Source organism: Esox lucius, chromosome 3 (genome assembly GCF_011004845.1).
Source record: "Esox lucius isolate fEsoLuc1 chromosome 3, fEsoLuc1.pri, whole genome shotgun sequence".
Lineage (NCBI taxonomy): Eukaryota > Metazoa > Chordata > Actinopteri > Esociformes > Esocidae > Esox > Esox lucius.
In genome coordinates, this window is record NC_047571.1 from 20,698,653 (window position 1) to 20,715,518 (window position 16,866).

The following is a 16,866-nucleotide window of genomic DNA, read 5'->3' on the forward strand; positions in this document are numbered from 1 at the left end:
TCATTCTTATTTTTATAACATTCTGTTATTGGTATACGCCGAAACCAAAGCCACACAGAAAAGCCACCTAATAACATACTAAGGGTTCTAGTCAATCTGTATCGCTGAAGCGTTACAGTTTGTGTGTCAAAATTAATGTATTTCCCATTAAACTGACAAGCAATGTCTACCATGAATGCATTCACAATTAGCACAGGAACACATTTCAATCAGAATAATGCTGAACATAGACAATATGTATTGAGTAGGAAAAATGTCATATCAGTAAGCACTGGACAGTTACTTTAAGTAAAGTGTTACTTGGATGACAAAACGTATATCTTTCAGAATGGGCTTAGTTCGAATGTCACGGCAGACCGTAACAGATGAGCCACAGCAGATCTCAACACTGTAAACTGGTTTCACTAATGTCTGATACATACAGCACAGATACATGTCAGATCAGAGAAATGGATCGTAGGCAATGTCAGGTCTTGCCATTCATATGCAATAAAGATTGCCTTACAAGTCCAACCAAAGCTGCTACATTTTGTTTGTGCGCATAATGTCTCCCACACTTGTGTAACTAGGACCTAAGGTCAGAGTTGTCAGCCCTAGATAAGTGCTTAATCAGTTCTGTCAGTCTGGTCCTGGGTTGACCACTGGTGCTCCTAGGTCTGAATGAATGAGAGCTCTGATGTCCATCTGGTTCCAGGTACGTCCGAGTCTCTTGCCACCTTCTCTCCCAACACCCAGGCCGTCCCTCCCTGCAGTCAACCCAGAGTCATTACCGTTGTTGTCTGGGGCTTTGGAGGAGTGGGGTGACCGAGAGATCTGTGGTGATGACTGATTATATTAGACATCAACTATAAAGCACCGCCTACTACATACAAGTCCGCTGTGTTGTGGGTATAGTGAACACTAGCTTTCTTATCCCTGTGATGGTGGTGAATGTTCTGTGGTTGGGCTCACATGTGAAGTACCTGATACAGTGGAGGCCTCCATCATTTTCTCCACCTGCAAATAAATAGGAACGGGTGTTGCTGTCCTGGTTACCATGGTGATAAGAATGAAAGACACTTGTGCATGCACAGGCACACACAAACTCACTGGCTGTGTCCAGTTCCCCTCCGATATAGATGTCTGCAGTGTCTATGTCGTCCAGTGGTCCGATGAATCTTCCAGTTCCTCCTCTCCTTCTCTCCATGACCACACGGTCATTTACACACAGACGTTGCTTCCTCCTGATGTGCAAACAGTTGAGGGGCGTGACAAATGGGACAATTTACATAAAATAACATTTTAAAATGAGAAGGACAAACAAAAACACGCAGGCCAGTTATTTAGCTAAAACGTTTGTATTCTCAATTAGACAACACTTTTATTTCTTTTTTTATTCATTAAATGTTGTCCTAGGTGTCATATAAATAAATACAAACACCCACAAGCCTTACATAACCCAAATGAGTGTAACAAGACGTGTAACATACAGTATACAAAGACTATTTGAAATACATAAACAGGGCTCATGAACTTACATAACTTGTTTATGGCGATACTTATTAGGCTGTGACTACAGAGCTGTTGGTTTTCAGTTAGGTATTTTCCTTAATGTTAAGGTTGTCGTTTAAAAATGTTAACATGCAAATGCTCACACCCCTAGTAAACCTACAGCTGTGCTTAGAAGTTTGCATACCCTGGCAGAAATTATGAAATGTTTTTAAGGATAGTATTTAAGGATAGTGATCATATGAAGCCATTTATTATCACATAGTTGTTTGGCTCCTTTTAAAATCATAATGATAACATAAATCACCCAAATGGGCCCTGATAAAAACTTTACATACCCTTGAATGTTTGGCCTTGTTACAGACACAGAAGGTGACACACACAGGTGACAATTGCAATTAAAGGTGAATTTCCCGCACCTGTGGCTTTTTAAATTGCAATTAGTGTCTGTGTATAAATGATCAATTAGTTTGTTATGCACTGACCAGGTTTGATACTGAGCCACGGGGAGCAGAAAACAACTGTGTAACAAGGTAATGGAACTTTATAAGAATGAAAAAGTATTTAAAAAGTTATCCAAAGCCTTTTTTTTTTTACTTTATAAAATGTTGTCCTAGGTGACAAGCCTTACATAACCCAAATGAGTGTAAAAAGACCTGTAACATACAGTGTACAAAGACTGTTTGAAAAACATAAACAGGGCTCATGAACACAAAACATAAAACCTATAAAGACAGTATTAGACTAAACAGAACAGGGGACAGTTTATACTTGCAAATGCCAGTCAGTACTGTTCAATCACTTATTAAGAGGTGGAAACTTCAGGGATCTCTTGATACCAAGCCAAGGTCAGGTAGACCAAGAAAGATTTCAGCCAAAACTGCCAGGTAAATTGTTCAGGATACAAAGAAATCCACCACAGGTAACCTCAGGAGAAATACAGGCTGCTCTGGAAAAAGATAGTGTGGATGTTTCAAGGAGCACAATACAATGAGACATGAACAAAAATGAGCTGCATGGTCAAGTTGCCAGAAAAAAGCCTGGTAACAATATCCCCAACAACACCTTGACACGTCAGCTTCTGGCACACTGTAATTTGGAGTGACAAGACCAAAATTGAGCTTTATAGTCACAACCATAAGCGATATGTTTGGACAGGGGACAACAAGCCGATAGTGAACAGAATACCATCACCACTGTGAAGCATGGTGGTGGGTCACTAATTATTTGGGGGGGGGGGGTGAGCTCTGAAAGCACAGAGAAATCTTGTAAAAACGTATGGAAGATAAATGCAGCACGTTATCAGAACAAAAAAAAGTGTTGCCATGTTTTGTTTTATGATTGTGCCATTCTGTTATAACCTACAGTTGAATGTGAATCCCATAAGAAATAAAATACATATTTTTTGCCTGCTCATTCGTGTTTTCTTTACAAATGGTACATATATTACCAATTCTCCAAGGGTATGCAAACTTTTGAGCACAACTGTACATGCATGGACACACAATGTTATATTTCCAGTTACTACAGTGAAATAGTATCCTGAAATACCTGGATGATGTCCTGATGTAAAGCCCTTCTGTTGACAGTGCTTTTGAGGCTGGGACTGTGGATGAGGAGGTTGGACAGTCTGAGGCAAGAAATCTCTCCTCATTCACTTCTCTTTTGTCTCTTTTCCTTTCATCCTTCTCTTGTGAACATTCTCTCTTTTCTACTCATCGACAACATTAATGACCAACTTGCAAGATTTAACATGAACATGAAAAGCAGCTTTTTAAAGTCAGTCATATCTTCATAGGCAATAAAGTTCAACCTTCATTGTGCCTTTTTGGCCAGCTGTCTGTCGCCTCTGCTCAGGCGTCAGGTTCCTCTTCTCTCTCCCCCTGACTAAAACACACAAAGGTTTTTCTGTCCTTGTAAACTGATCCTAGCTCTAACACATAATTGCCTGAATTTAAAACTAAATACAATACAATGGTAACATTGTGGGGGGGGGTTCATATTTTGGTCATGATTTCCATTGGATGAATAGATTTATTACATGTGAAATTGTCACCCCACCTCTCTCTCTGGCTGCGCAGACACAGGTGTCTTGCCAGCTGGTGTCTGACAGAGATAAAGCTGTTTTTTGTTTGCCAATAATTTTAACTTGTGTGTTGAGGAAAATCTAGATTTTCTATTGTAATACACTTTGGTCCCAGAAAACAAAAAGTTTCCAAAAAGTTGGGACGTTGCGTATACTGCAAATAAAAATAGAATGCAAGGATGTGCAAATAATTTAATCCCTATATTTAATTGAAAACTCTATAAAGACAACATATCAAATGTTTAAACTGAGAAATGTTATTGTTTTTGGAAAAATCTATTGCCATTTTGAATTTGATGCCAGCAATATGTTTCAAAAAAGTTGTGACAGGGGCATATTTATTACTGTGTTCCATCACCTCTTCTTTTAATAACACTCTGAGAGCATTTGGGAACTGAGGAGACCAATTGCTGTAGTTTTGAAAGTGAAATGTTTAACCATTCTTGCTAGATACAGGATTTCAGCTGCTCAACAGCTCGGGGTCTCCTTTGTTGTATTTTTCGTTTCATAATGCGCCAAATATTTTCAAGAGGTGACAGGTCTGGACTGCAGGTAGGCCAGTTTAGCACCCAGAATATTTTACTGCACTGCCATGTGCAATAATGCACCCCCACACCATCACGGATGTTGGCCTTTGAACTGTGCGCTGATAACAAGCCGGATGGTCCCTCTCCTCTTTAGCCTGGGGGACACAGCGTCCATACTTCCCAAAAAGTATTTCATTTTGATTTGTCAGACCACAGTTTTCCACTTTGCCTCAGTCCATCTTAAATGAGCTTAGGCCCAGAGAATGCGGTGGCGTTTCTGGATCTTGTTTATATATGGTATCTTCTTTTCCATTTGTGGATGCAGTGACAAACTGTGTTCCCAGACAATGGTTTTCGGAAATGTGCTCCTGAGCCCATGCAGTGAAGTCCACCACAGAATCGTGTCTGTTTTAAATGCATTTGCCAGCTGAGGGCCTGAAGATCACGACCATCCAATGTTGGTTTTTGTCTTTGTCTCTTGCATACAGAGATTAATCTGGATTCTCTGAATCTTTTAATGATATTATATACCGTAGATTATGATATCCCTAAAATTTTAGGTTGAGAAACGTTATTCTTAAATTGTTGCACTATTTGCCCCCACAGTCTTTCCCAGAGTGGTGAACCCTTCCCCATCTTTACTTTTGAAAGACTCACCCCCCCAGGGATGCTCTTTTCATACCCAATCATGTTACCGACCTGTTGCCAATCAACCTTAACTAGCTGTGAGTTCTGTTTTATATTATACAACTTGTCCAGTCTTTTGTTGCCACTGTCCCACCTTTTTTGTAACATGTTGCTGAGATCAGATTCAAAGTGGGCATATAATTTTCAAGTAACAATAAAACAAAAACCGGTTTCAACATTTAATATGTTGTCTTTGTACTATTTTCTATTGAATATAACGATTTGCACATCTTTGAATTCTGTTTTTATTTCCATTTTAATGTCCCAACGTTTTTGGAAACAAGGTTGCATAGTAAAACAAGTGTGTATAATTTGTGTTTATATGTTGATGTATGTCGTACCTACCTGCCGGCTCTGAAGGGTGACCAGAGGAAGGAGGCAGGCACTAGACAGACTGCCCCGTCCCAGAGCTATAGGAGGACACACTGGGGGAAACGCTGGCTGGGTGAGAGAGAAGTTGGGGGGAGGAGGCCAGACAAATGGAGGGGAGACATTGAAAGTTGTTCTTGTCTACCGAGCTAGAGCTGGTGGCGGATCTGCTGGAATCTGTGGGACCCACATGAGCACCTGCATCCGTTGACAATGAGCACGGAGGTCTCAGGTCCTCTATAAGAGCCCGCTGGACCTCTACGATACTGCGCAGACTTTAAATGATACCACACACCAGCAGAGTTAATCAAAGGTCAGGGAAACTCAACCGAAACAGTGAATGGTTAAATTTTATACAGACAGAGCATATCAAAGTAACAGAGAAACATGAGTGGTATAATATCAGTGGATATTTGTGCGATAGAAAAAGCAATTCTTTTTTTGTATCCTACTGTTGATTTTCGCGCAATAACTCAGCGACTCTAGAGCACAAGTGTACAGCACCTCTTCTCGCACCACTGATAACGAACATGACAGCCTTTGAGGCGAGCTCCTTATACTCCTGAAAATCCATTGAGGAATAGGGCACAAATACTAAAGTAGGAGAAAATATTTGTCTCTCTTTATTACGTGATTCAGTAGTTCTGAGGCAGTTATTTCAACAAAGCAAGCCTGCTGTAGCACGGCACAGTTTATACATAAACGGCATACACAATTGGCCTTGCCAGGTATTTCACTGAGAATGTGAGTACGCCACTTTACAATTCTAAAATTCCAACACTGTCGTAACCTCAAAAGAAGTAACCAAGGTGAGTCTCGCCACGGCTATGTTCCAGTGTTTTCATATCTGGGAGACACATGAGTCAGGGTCCGAATCCGACGACTTGGTTCGGTATTTGCCCACGCGATCACCCACTTTTTCCCCAAACGTGTGTATTTACTTACTGTTCTACTGTATGCCATGTCTTAAGATTATTACTGTTTGCTCCGACCCGTAGACCACGCAACAGCTCTTTTTGTGCGTTGTACCCAGTGGAACGCAGAGGATTTTGTTAGCTCCGTTCATGCGCCAATGATATGCAATAGCTGTGTCGTGCTTTCCTCGTGAGGTTTTAAGTTTATAATCGTCATTACTTTAATAATTGTATTTATTTACATTCAAGCAGTGTAATGAAATAAGCTATTTTTAAAACAACTAAGCTAGGTTACTCTAGAAAATGCTAACATTACAAACATTTTACAGGAGGCTGAGTTGCATATATTTACAAATTAAAAGACGCACATAAATAGTTGTGTAAAATTCCATTGGCTTTATTGCTCGAGTATAGTCTCTTTTCACACAGGTGTAACACAGCGCCCTTGTATGGATGAACAGCAGCACTGCGCCTTCACCTTAAAACTTTTTCTGGCCATGCAAGAAAGGACTGTACCACAGCGTTTAACACACTTCAGCCAAATGCCTCATCAATTACTTCAATCTTCCCGATCCACAAATAATCAATGTTCATAGTTCTGATGGTATTTTCCTTTTGGTCCACTCGTACTTGGCCATCTTGTGCCTATCACTAGCAAACAGTATTCAAACTTTTAGAATCCGGTTTAAAATGATGGTGCATAGAGACATACAAGGACAAACATGCCTAATAATTTGAAAACACAAATGTGGTGCAAAATAATGCAGTTTTCATTCCTTAACAGAAACAATCATCAAGCGGTTTAACAAATATGTATATAAGAAGCAATGTCGAACTAAAAGATGTCTGGGTTTACTTAAGTGTTTTGGGAGGTTATATAAAAATATCCCACTTGATGTACAGAATACCATTGGAATTTTCTATGAAACTGGGGGAGCATGGGACAGGAAGAGCTAGCCACTCCATCCCATCTGTCCATCATTCTTGCTCCTCATTTCCAAATGACTACCTTCTGAGTGTGCCAACCTCACCGCTGCTTCCGTTCGTCCTAGCTAAATAAATATGAGAGAGAACGAGACAGAGAGTATGAGACAGAGAGAGAAACCAGTAGGTTTGGATTTGAGACTCCTGTGTTACGACGTTTCCGTGGCAGCCTGTGATTCCGTGGTCTCCCTGGGGACGGTTTCCGAGGGGATGGCTGGTTCTGTGACAGTGATGTTGCTGCTGTTACCTTTAACTGTAGAAGGAGCTGTTGCTTTAGGGAGGGTGTGCTCTGGGGCGGGGGGGACTGTGGGAAGGGTGAGGGGGGTGAAGGAGGAGAGGTCAACGGGGGGGAGGGATGTTATTCCGGGGGGCAGGGAGGGGAGCTGAGATAGCATGGGGGGCAGTGGAGGCAGGGGGGCCAGACTGGGGAGGTTCAAAGGAGGTAGAGGGGCAAGCGGAGGGAAACCTGAAATAGAGGGAGGAGATCAGGAATGAGAAGTTGAGAGAGATCTTTTGTTGAACATAAAAATCCTGATACATAATATGTTAAAGGAGCGACATGTAGAATTTTTACATTGTAACATGAGAAAGTCCTTAACAAATATCCAGTAATAGTGTAAAGAAATTACTCCCAGAAATAATTGCGGGCATATGAAAGCGCATTTGTACGATGAAGACATTCAATTGGAAAACAGAAGCCAGAACAGCATGTATTGAAATTAGGTAACCAACAGTTGAAGAAAGACATACGCACGAGTGGGGGAATGTTAATTTGAATGTTGCTGCAATTCACCTAGCTGCCACATAAAGAACACATGCTACATGTATGGGGCTCAGATGGGCCATGACCATCTTCCTGCAGGTATGGTTCCTGGAACTAACAATATAGCACTAATCTACACATCTACACATTTTGTGTGAGCCATTAATCCCTAAGATTAAATACTTTTAAAAACAGATATAAAGATGTAAAATAATTTTAAAAAAGGTACAAAAACAACTTATCCAATACAGCATTGCATAGCAGAGGCCATCAATGGTAATGTCCATACTAGAAAATGTTTCCCCTTATGTTCTTGAAGTATGTCTATGCTCTGTGATAGATCATATAGACTGAAAAGCTCATGGCTAGTGCAATTTTTGAAGGTTAAAATAAAAAAAATATCAAAACAAACTTAGAACCGATTAGTACTACTTTAACATACAATGTTTTCGCTGTTACCGGGAAAATCTACATTGCACAGTAAGACTGCTAATATTTCCTATCATCAGAGCTTATGAGCATTGAGAATATACATCTTGCACTTGAGGTATACACAAGAGTGAAAGGTAATTACTTGTGATTTGGTTCCCCTCCTATATCCTAAACCATTGGTTCCCAACTCCGGTCCTCGAGTACCCCCAACAGCACACATTTTTGTTGTAACCCTGGACAAGCACACCCAATTCAACTCAATGAGAGCCTGAAAATTAGTTGACAAGTTGAATCAGCTGTGCTTGGCTGGAGCTACAATGAAAATGTCTACTGTTGGGGGTACTTGAGGACCGTAGTTGGGAACCACTGTCCTAAACCATTAACAGCTCTAGTTACTTTTTATTGCCCAGCTGATAATTTTTATTTTTTTTAGGTGATGAAACAAGACGGAAGACCATGAGTTCTTCTTTTTCTTAGTAGGCTACTACCTGCTCCTCATAACTGCTGAACCTGTCCCATCCAGTCACACAATTAAGTTCATTCATCTTTCCGCACTAAACATCTGACTCCTATACTCCCCCACGGTCCTGGGCGGCGGTAGCCTGCTCTTACCTGCTAGCGAAACAGCGCTGAGGTCTGGTAGTGCAGTGAGGTTGAGGTTGGGGAGGTTTGGAAATGAGGGCAGGCCACCTGGTAGAGACATAAGGCCTACAATAGCACACAAATGTAAGTAAATAGACTGTCTATATTTTTGTAAGCTTTGATAGTTTCAAGAATGATCATAAAATATCATTTTGGAGAGTGCTGACCTGGTAGTGTGGTGGCAGGGTTGAAAGTTGTGGAGTCTGGATTCATGGAACTGTCAGAGGTGGGCAGCAGGGGAACGGTTGGTAGACCTGGAAAATGGACAGAAGAGATTTTTAGACCAGTGGTTCTCAGACTTTGGTCTAGGGGTTTGTATTTTAATACATTAAATTTATTTTATTGAATTATATATTTAAAAAAGGTATTTACAAAAAAAAAAAAAAAAAAAAAATGCATATATATATATGCATAGGGGTACATTTAAAATGCGTTAGGGGTGTAATAAAATACAATGAAATATTATTGACACAAATGCCACAGCACATAATACTTTTTATATTCCCCCCAGATTTTCTTAAACATGCATTCAACAACAACAACAATAAATTCTCCATCTTTTATTTACTTTATAATTAGAAATTAATTGGGTTGTCAATGCAACAAAAAATACCTGCCCACCAACAGAATGTGTAGAATTGCATTAAATTAGTTAGAAATTGTAATTTAACCCTGTGGTCAAACTTCCATTCCAGACATTTCACAACACTTTGATACGATATTATGTTGTTAGAGCATGAGAAAGACATAAGTTACCCGTCTGAAGCTCGCTGTGGATGGAGGGTGGAGCTGAGCTGAGTGACAAGCTGGAGAGCGTATCCTCAAGCCCCGGGGAGATAGAAGGCACGACAGGGGGTGGGGTTACAGCAGAAAGCTGGACCTGAGTGTGTAGGACAAATGAGACAATAGAGAGGTGATAAAGAGGCAGTGTATGAACAAGCAAGGTAAAGTGCATTTTAACAAATCTTTCATTATTTGAATGAACATCTTTCTACTTGGTTTTGGCTTTCTGCATTGAGAGGGACAGTCACGCACACTTCATAAGCCTCTCATAACCTTCCCTGAGTTGTATAAACACACAAGTAGAGAATCCTTCAATAGATAAATACAATCCGAGCCTGAGGATGTGATTGCTGTAGAATCTGTCTGATAACTTCAGCTCTATAGACCCAATATATAAAGCCATTATAAAACAATTACAAAATAGCATAAACTGACTGCCCAGGCAGCTGTTCTGCGGTCTGATTGGTCGGTACTAACCTCAGTGAATCCGTCCTTGAGCGGACTGTTGGGCTCACCACTGGGAATATGACCTGGAAAACTGATCTTCTTCCCCTCTTCAAAGGGTCGCGTGGGAATTCTGTGCAGGTATCCATAACCTATCCCACAACCCAGACTGGAAAACGGGTACGGGATATAACATTAACATGAAGTCGGGCGTCAGACTGCGGGGTGCATAGGCGCGCGTGTTGCATGTTGGTTACCTGCCCTCGCCACCCCAGGCGCTGTTGGGGGTAATGACCACCTCTCTGCAGTTGTCCGTGTCTGTGTTATAGACGTAAAGCTTCAGCCCCTTCCCCTCATGAGTCTCGATCAGAGAAAACAGGTCCTCTGACTGAGAGGAGAGGATCAACTTGGATGACTTTGTTTTTTAAATGCTTACAGGCTAGATGCTGAAGCTTACAGTCTCAACTCATAGAAAAGTAATCACATTGTAGTGTTGGCGTACACACCTCATTCATAACCGTGTCCGCTCCTATGATGTAATCAGTGTGGGGACGCAAGCCAGCCAAGGCTGCAGGAGAGTTAGGCTCCACCTCCTGAGAGAGAGAGAGAGGGGGTCCCTTGGTTAATCACATGCTGCCTAATAGGCTGCAGGTGTTCATTCACGCCATGTCTGCCTGTGCCATTTGTTGGCAAAACGTCATACACATGTTACCTGTTAGAAATCTGTTAGATCTCTTGTAAAACTGCATATTTCCAAAAACATTAACTCTGTAGGTCTGTGCAAAAGTCTAATATTCACATGATCAATAGATATGTTTTTATGTTCAGCCATGGTACGGCTGGAAGATCAAATAGGCTATGATGTTGCCTGCTAGCCTATATTAGACGTATCGAAAAATACGTTAGGTTATTTTGTTGTGCAAACTTGCAAAATATTGATAGGTCGAGATACTACCTTCTGAGGTGAAGTGTGAAGAACATTTTCTCCCAACTTAATCAGGTTTCTGTGCGGGCGCACACCAACATTGCTAGATTTTCCCACATGGTATGTCTCAAACATGCCGGTATGTATTTAAAAGCTATGGAAAAGATTATGCAAACTAAGATAAGTCTATCTAGTGCTTTAGTCTCCCTCTCCTGATGTAGTTTAGCTGCTGAGTTGCTCGCTTTTTCTAAGCAGTTGCTTCGCCCTTATGTTACTGCAATTTATCTGCGAAAAAGGAAAAGAGGAACAATGCAAATAAAAAGGAAAATAATGGTTGTATTTTTCCGGGATTGCTATGGGGTTGCTTTGCCAATTCTTGGGGTTGCTCGAGCAACCGTTGGTCACCCACTAGCGCCGCCCCTTGTGCCTAATTCAGGAATATGAATCAATCATGGTCAGAAGGTTAGGAACTGCTCCGGATAATAACGTGTCTTGAAGTGTTAAATGTTCTCTTTCACAGCAAATGGCTGCATTCTTCATCATCCATCTTCCATGTCTTTTTTTTTTTTATTAGCTTCATATCATATCCCCCATTTGCACCACATACTTACTTGCCAGCTTGTAGTACAATATTGTCAGGGTTGGGTAAGTTACTTTTTAAATGTAATCCGTTACAGTTACAAGTTACCTGTCCACATTTGATTACTCAAACTCAGTAACGTAATCAGGCTTGTAATTACTTTTAGATTACTTTCATATTAAGAGGCATTGGAGAACAAACAGGAATAGCCTATAACCAACTGAACACCTTTTGGGGGATCAATCAATGTTAGTTTACATAGCTTGCCAAAAACAGAAATCGTATTTTACCTTATGGGTTGTGTAGGATACAGTGCCTTTGGAAATGGGTTTCTAAACCATTGCTTTTTACTTCAATATGATTGGGCTACATCTCTACATTACATGCTAAAGGTCTGTCAGATATTCAGTCATTCCAATTAATCCAATAAACCCGGATCTTCCAGAATCTGACTTTTTCTCTGAACATAACCCAAAATCTAATGATGCTTAAGCCTGTTCTGTTATTTGTTTTATTCATGTTTTTAATTGCTTCAAAACATTGTTGAAAAATAAATGCCAATAACTCGAAAGGGTATTAACATTGTTGTGTATAAAAAATGTTATATCTGTAGCTTTTCGCGCATAAACTAAATCTGCAGTAGTCTGATGATTTTCTCCACAACCAACATGGTCAAAACATTGTCAGTAACCCCCGGCACGCGAATGCCCATTTACAACCGTGAACACCCTAATAGAAATAAGATTTACCCGCGCGAACGTAACCTGCGATTATTAAGGCCACCATTGATGGATTTTGAAAACGCCAATTAAAGAAATAAACTGTGATTATAAACCTGCATTTGACAAATAAACCTTGAAACTTGAAAAAGATAACACCAGGTAGGCCTATTGTCTATCATAGTTCTGAGAATATGCGTCATTTTATATGACTTGGGTAATATTATGGAACATATACTCTGTTTTTACCAGCCATCCAACCAACCGAGACTGGAGAGATTTAAACTAGCGCTTCCTCCGTCACTAAACTGTTACAGTTACTGTTTTGTAAACCGTTACTCCCCAACTCTGAATATTGTAACCACTAGCAGACGGTTCGACAGTTTTGGAGAGCGGAACACAATAAGGTACATTTACATTTTCATATATGCATATGAAAACCAACAGGCATATGCACATTGACAGGTACATTTTGTATGTATGAACAGTTTATAAATTAGGTCACTGATACTAAGAGTTTTCCCTGTCTGTTACAGTGTCACAATCTAAACTGGGCATACCAATTGGCTACTCACCAGCACATGCCAGACATTCTCATTGGCTCCCTCAAAGCTGCAGAAGCGTATGGAGACGCCCAGCAGGCCTTGACCCCCCCATAGGTTGCTAGGGGTGACAGTGGACTCCCTAAGTTCCAGTGTCTTAGAGGAATAGACCAGCATCCTGACAGGCTTTTCCACGCTGGCCTTCAGCAGGTCTTTCAGAGTGTCATTGTCCTTGTTCTGAAACACAGAACAGGGCCAGTTATAGAATTATGAGTAGAATGAACATTCATTACTGTTACATTCAAACAACATTCTCATTCTCAGTATGGTTTTTGATGTGTGCGTTTGGGTTATATCAACAACAACAACAAAAATCTAGAGTAAACCGAAAGTCTATTTTTGTCGAATATGTTCAGATGAAAAGACAACATTCTGATTGCTTAACTGACAGCCTATCAACCAAACAAAACAACCAGTCAACTGAGCAAAGTTCCAAAGTTAATGTAGTCTGTTCTCAACATGCTAATTCAACAGCATGTGTACAGTCACCAGTCTTTCATTGTTGATGGAGACGATGAAGTCAAAGAACGGCTCCAGTCCTGCCCGGTGTCCTGGAGAGTTTTCCTGAACCTAAGAAGAAACAGACACCATGAGCTGTAATCGCGGTTTTCACATTGAAAGAGCTGCCGCAGAAAGGCATGAACAGAGTTAAACAGTAATAAAACTACAGTTTGTGCCAATACTTAGCAGTAACTAGGGTGGGTTGTACGGTGCTACAGGTACTTCAAAATATTAGGTAGGAGCCATTGAGCGTATAGTACGGTGTTACTTCTACTTAAGAACATGTTTGCATTACAGCCTTTACTTAACTCATTTAAAGGGGACATATGTACTTACTAAACTACTAAGATAAATGAAAGCTAAATTAGCAGACATCCGCAATTAATGGTTTATGTGAATGTTTCAAATATTAACTTCTACAAACTTGTCCCAAGTGTCTGAGATACTTCCTACTTTAACATTTTTGCCGTCTATCAGTTTGCAATGACCTGTAATCTCCTCATACTTTAGACACTCGAGATACTACTGTTCCCAACCTAAAACTCCATGGACTAGCTAATACTATCCCGTACTCAGTCGGTGAGGGACAAGGAGACAAGTTGTGTTATTTAATAAATTCAGTTATGTAAACATTAGCGGTAGGATTCAATACAGTGCCTTTTTACTCTTATATTTTACCAAATCAATTAATTATAATAAAATTATATATTTGTAATATATTTGATGTGATTAGTGGAACAATTCTTATTCTTGGAAATGGGCTTACATATGTAACATACGTGTGTGCTTGTCAACAAGAACACGTTATTATTACCCATAATTATTTTATTATTCCAGCTATTTAATTACCCAGTATTAATAACATATAAACAATATATTGTCAACAGTAAACTGAATGTATTTGAGTAAAAGCCACAGAATAATCTAGCCGAATAAAATTTTAACATAAATGCTGAAATAAATGGCATTATGTTCATTTGTGGTTTGTTGCCTTAGTTCATCATATGGTCTAAACATTTCTTTCATAACTATTACTTCAGTAATTCGCCTGACTACACTTTTTTTTTTTACTCTTACTTGAATACATGTAGGTCTTAGGAGGCCTACTGTATAATAATTTACCGATGTTCAGTCCTCTACCAACTCATCTATCAGTAGCCTTAGAATTAGAAGGGTGGTATGCGAAACACCGGTAGTACAAGAATGTCTGTGACTGTCTCTAGATCAAACCGATACACAAATCGCGATAAGATATTCAATGTGTAGACCAGTGCTATGACATGTTTCACTGATGCTGAGGATTATGACTGCGGGATGCACAGGCTATTCTTTTGACAGTTAAGAACGGTATCGTTTACCGTTGAGCTTGTTAGAACTAAATCATTCAAACCACATTTATTATAGCAGGTTAGCTACCTGGTTGTTTTGACATGTACAATAACCTTGTTTACAAACAACACATTCAACAAATACAACACAAATACGTTTCTAACATGTGAAGTGACACTTGGAAACCTTTAGGTTGTACAACTCCCCAAACGTTGGGGGAAATAGTGTTAAAACAGCAGCTTATTAGTAGTATTAGTTACATATAGGCCTGAATAACATCCCCGGCCTCAAGTTGACGGTGATGCCATAATAATTGTGTTTTACTGAGACCACTCCCCGCAACAACACCAGATGCTAATGAGCTAAACAGGTATCGAATGTTCTTAGAAGACACCAGAAAATAAAAACCAAACACATACCCGAAGAACATGGTAGCCTTCGGATCCTCCTCCCGGTATCTCAACACTCTGAGATCCCCCCATGACAACACCGCTTTTATATTCTATTAGGATTTATAGTAATATATTTTCTGCTCCGGGATAATTGCTAACCGGTACACGTCGCCTGAATTGTTACGTGGCAGTCCACCAGGAAACAGGGTTGATGGGAGTTTTCTTCAGCCGCAGGAGTGGGTGCGTATTCCGACAAACAAAACGTCTTGTTACGCCAAATAGAAGCATAGAGAAAAAAATTGGGACGTCCCTACCTGCATTTATTCAATAGAACATATATTTTACCAAACATATAAGTAGCCTACTTAAACATATAAGTAGCCTACTTAAACGGTCAGACTGATCAGAATTTGTTTTTAAACGAATACATTTTAAGGCACATTAATTTAAACTAACAGAAAAATCGTAACTATCTTAATACAAAAATGTTTTGGAAAGACAGCAGTTATCAGACGAGCTCAAAAAATTTGCTATAGTCCGGTAGATACTGAGACATCACTCTGAGTTAGGTCAAACTGATTACCTTTCCCTGTATTTATGGAATGCCTTTAAGTTACAACATTAGTGCCTGAAAGGCAAATGTCTGATACAAGACCTTCTCACTGAGAACTGTGATTGGTTTTCTTAATGTGTGTGATACCTATCCATGTTTTCATTGTTTTCTATATCCACTTTCTGTATTACAGGGCTTAACCTTAAAATAAACCTTATTCTCAGCTTGATTTCCCTGTTTAAATAATAGTTAAATAAAGAGTACGAACCGTTTTCTGAAATTTGTGCAGAAGTTTCTGAAATGTCTTCAGACCCGATATACACAGCTGAACATCTGGCGATTTTAATATTTTCGTTATTATTTATATTTATACGGATTCACAGTGCAAACTAAACCAAGCAGTCCCGTGCCACGGTTGGTGTTTACTGTTACAACTCTGCTGTACACAGGGATATAGGGATACAGAAAACTGACAAAATAAGTCTAATAATGTCTTGGGACATAGTTACCCAGTCACAGATTTGACCTTTGGATCATAAGGTTGCTTTGGATATTGAGATGACGTCAGTCACACAACAAGCTTGTGTGCCTTGTTGCCATATTCAAAATGTTTCTAATTGATATACAGTAAAAAATTTAGGGATTGTAATCATATCTCATAGTATTTCTTTCTTTGTTTCTCCTGAGTTTGATTAAGAGTGTTCTCCCCTTCAAATTTGTCTTTCCAGCTCCACTAACTCTGCAGAACTTTGTTTTTGTCCATATGCCTAGAATTCTATGATGCAGCTCTCAGATGATCTGTAATTGTTACTCATGAAATATGAAGAACTTTCCACATTTTCTTTAGTTTCACAGCAAATGTGTCACTTTGACTTCCATATATTCACAGCACACTCGTTCTTTGAAGAGTTAAAGCTTCACACCCTCTCATTTGGCAAGATGTCATCAAGATTCATCAGGTTTGGTGTAGGTTATAAGTACATCAATGTGAATGTAGAATTATCTATCTGTAGGATTGGAGACACTCCATGTGTTGATTTGAAGCTATAATCTGTGCAATTGTATGCCTTGTTATTAGAAGCACCTGCTTTCAAACTGTGTGCTGCATTGGATCTTGGCTAATCTACTGTACTCAGGACTTGAGTG

At 39.8% G+C, this 16,866-nt stretch overlaps 1 protein-coding gene and 1 long non-coding RNA gene across 5 annotated transcripts; both read right to left on the reverse strand.

The window, feature by feature from the left end:
- Positions 1-575: 575 nt before the first annotated feature.
- LOC105020296 lies at positions 576-5,426 on the reverse strand. Of its 2 annotated transcripts, XR_002196219.2 has the most exons (6): positions 5,134-5,426; positions 3,302-3,375; positions 3,040-3,094; positions 1,090-1,223; positions 963-996; positions 576-813 (listed from the first exon to the last, which is right to left on the reverse strand). It is a non-coding gene; the product is annotated as an uncharacterized LOC105020296 (long non-coding RNA). The 2 variants fall into 2 exon arrangements; XR_828709.3 differs by lacking the exons at positions 3,040-3,094; positions 3,302-3,375; positions 5,134-5,426 and adding an exon at positions 1,827-1,849.
- A 1,021-nt stretch (positions 5,427-6,447) lies between these two features.
- LOC105020313 (Golgi reassembly-stacking protein 2) lies at positions 6,448-16,058 on the reverse strand. 3 transcript variants are annotated; one of them, XM_020044128.3, is made up of 10 exons: positions 15,989-16,058; positions 13,429-13,515; positions 12,919-13,122; positions 10,626-10,712; positions 10,377-10,507; positions 10,153-10,288; positions 9,649-9,772; positions 9,060-9,146; positions 8,863-8,958; positions 6,448-7,521 (listed from the first exon to the last, which is right to left on the reverse strand). In XM_020044128.3, the coding sequence occupies exons 3-10, from the start codon at positions 13,060-13,062 to the stop codon at positions 7,205-7,207; spliced, it is 1,122 nt and encodes a 373-aa protein (XP_019899687.2). In that variant the 5' UTR covers positions 13,063-13,122; positions 13,429-13,515; positions 15,989-16,058; the 3' UTR covers positions 6,448-7,204. The 3 variants fall into 3 exon arrangements, with proteins under 3 accessions (XP_019899687.2, XP_012994926.2, XP_012994927.2); XM_013139472.4 differs by lacking the exon at positions 15,989-16,058 and adding an exon at positions 15,195-15,412; XM_013139473.4 differs by lacking the exon at positions 15,989-16,058 and adding an exon at positions 15,195-15,410 and having other exon boundaries at positions 13,435-13,515.
- Positions 16,059-16,866: the final 808 nt, after the last annotated feature.

What these genes read in the sequence shown, in the direction of transcription:
- LOC105020313 (XM_013139472.4), bottom strand. Translation starts at nt 15,257, where the DNA reads ATGGGGGGATCTCAGAGTGTTGAGATACCGGGAGGAGGATCCGAAGGC. An exon ending in CGGACACGGTTATGAATGAG is followed by an intron (nt 10,508 to 10,625) that starts GTGTGTACGCCA and finishes CTCTCCTCTCAG; the next exon opens with TCAGAGGACCTGTTTTCTCT. An exon ending in CAGCGCTGTTTCGCTAGCAG is followed by an intron (nt 7,522 to 8,862) that starts GTAAGAGCAGGC and finishes CCTCTATTTCAG; the next exon opens with GTTTCCCTCCGCTTGCCCCT.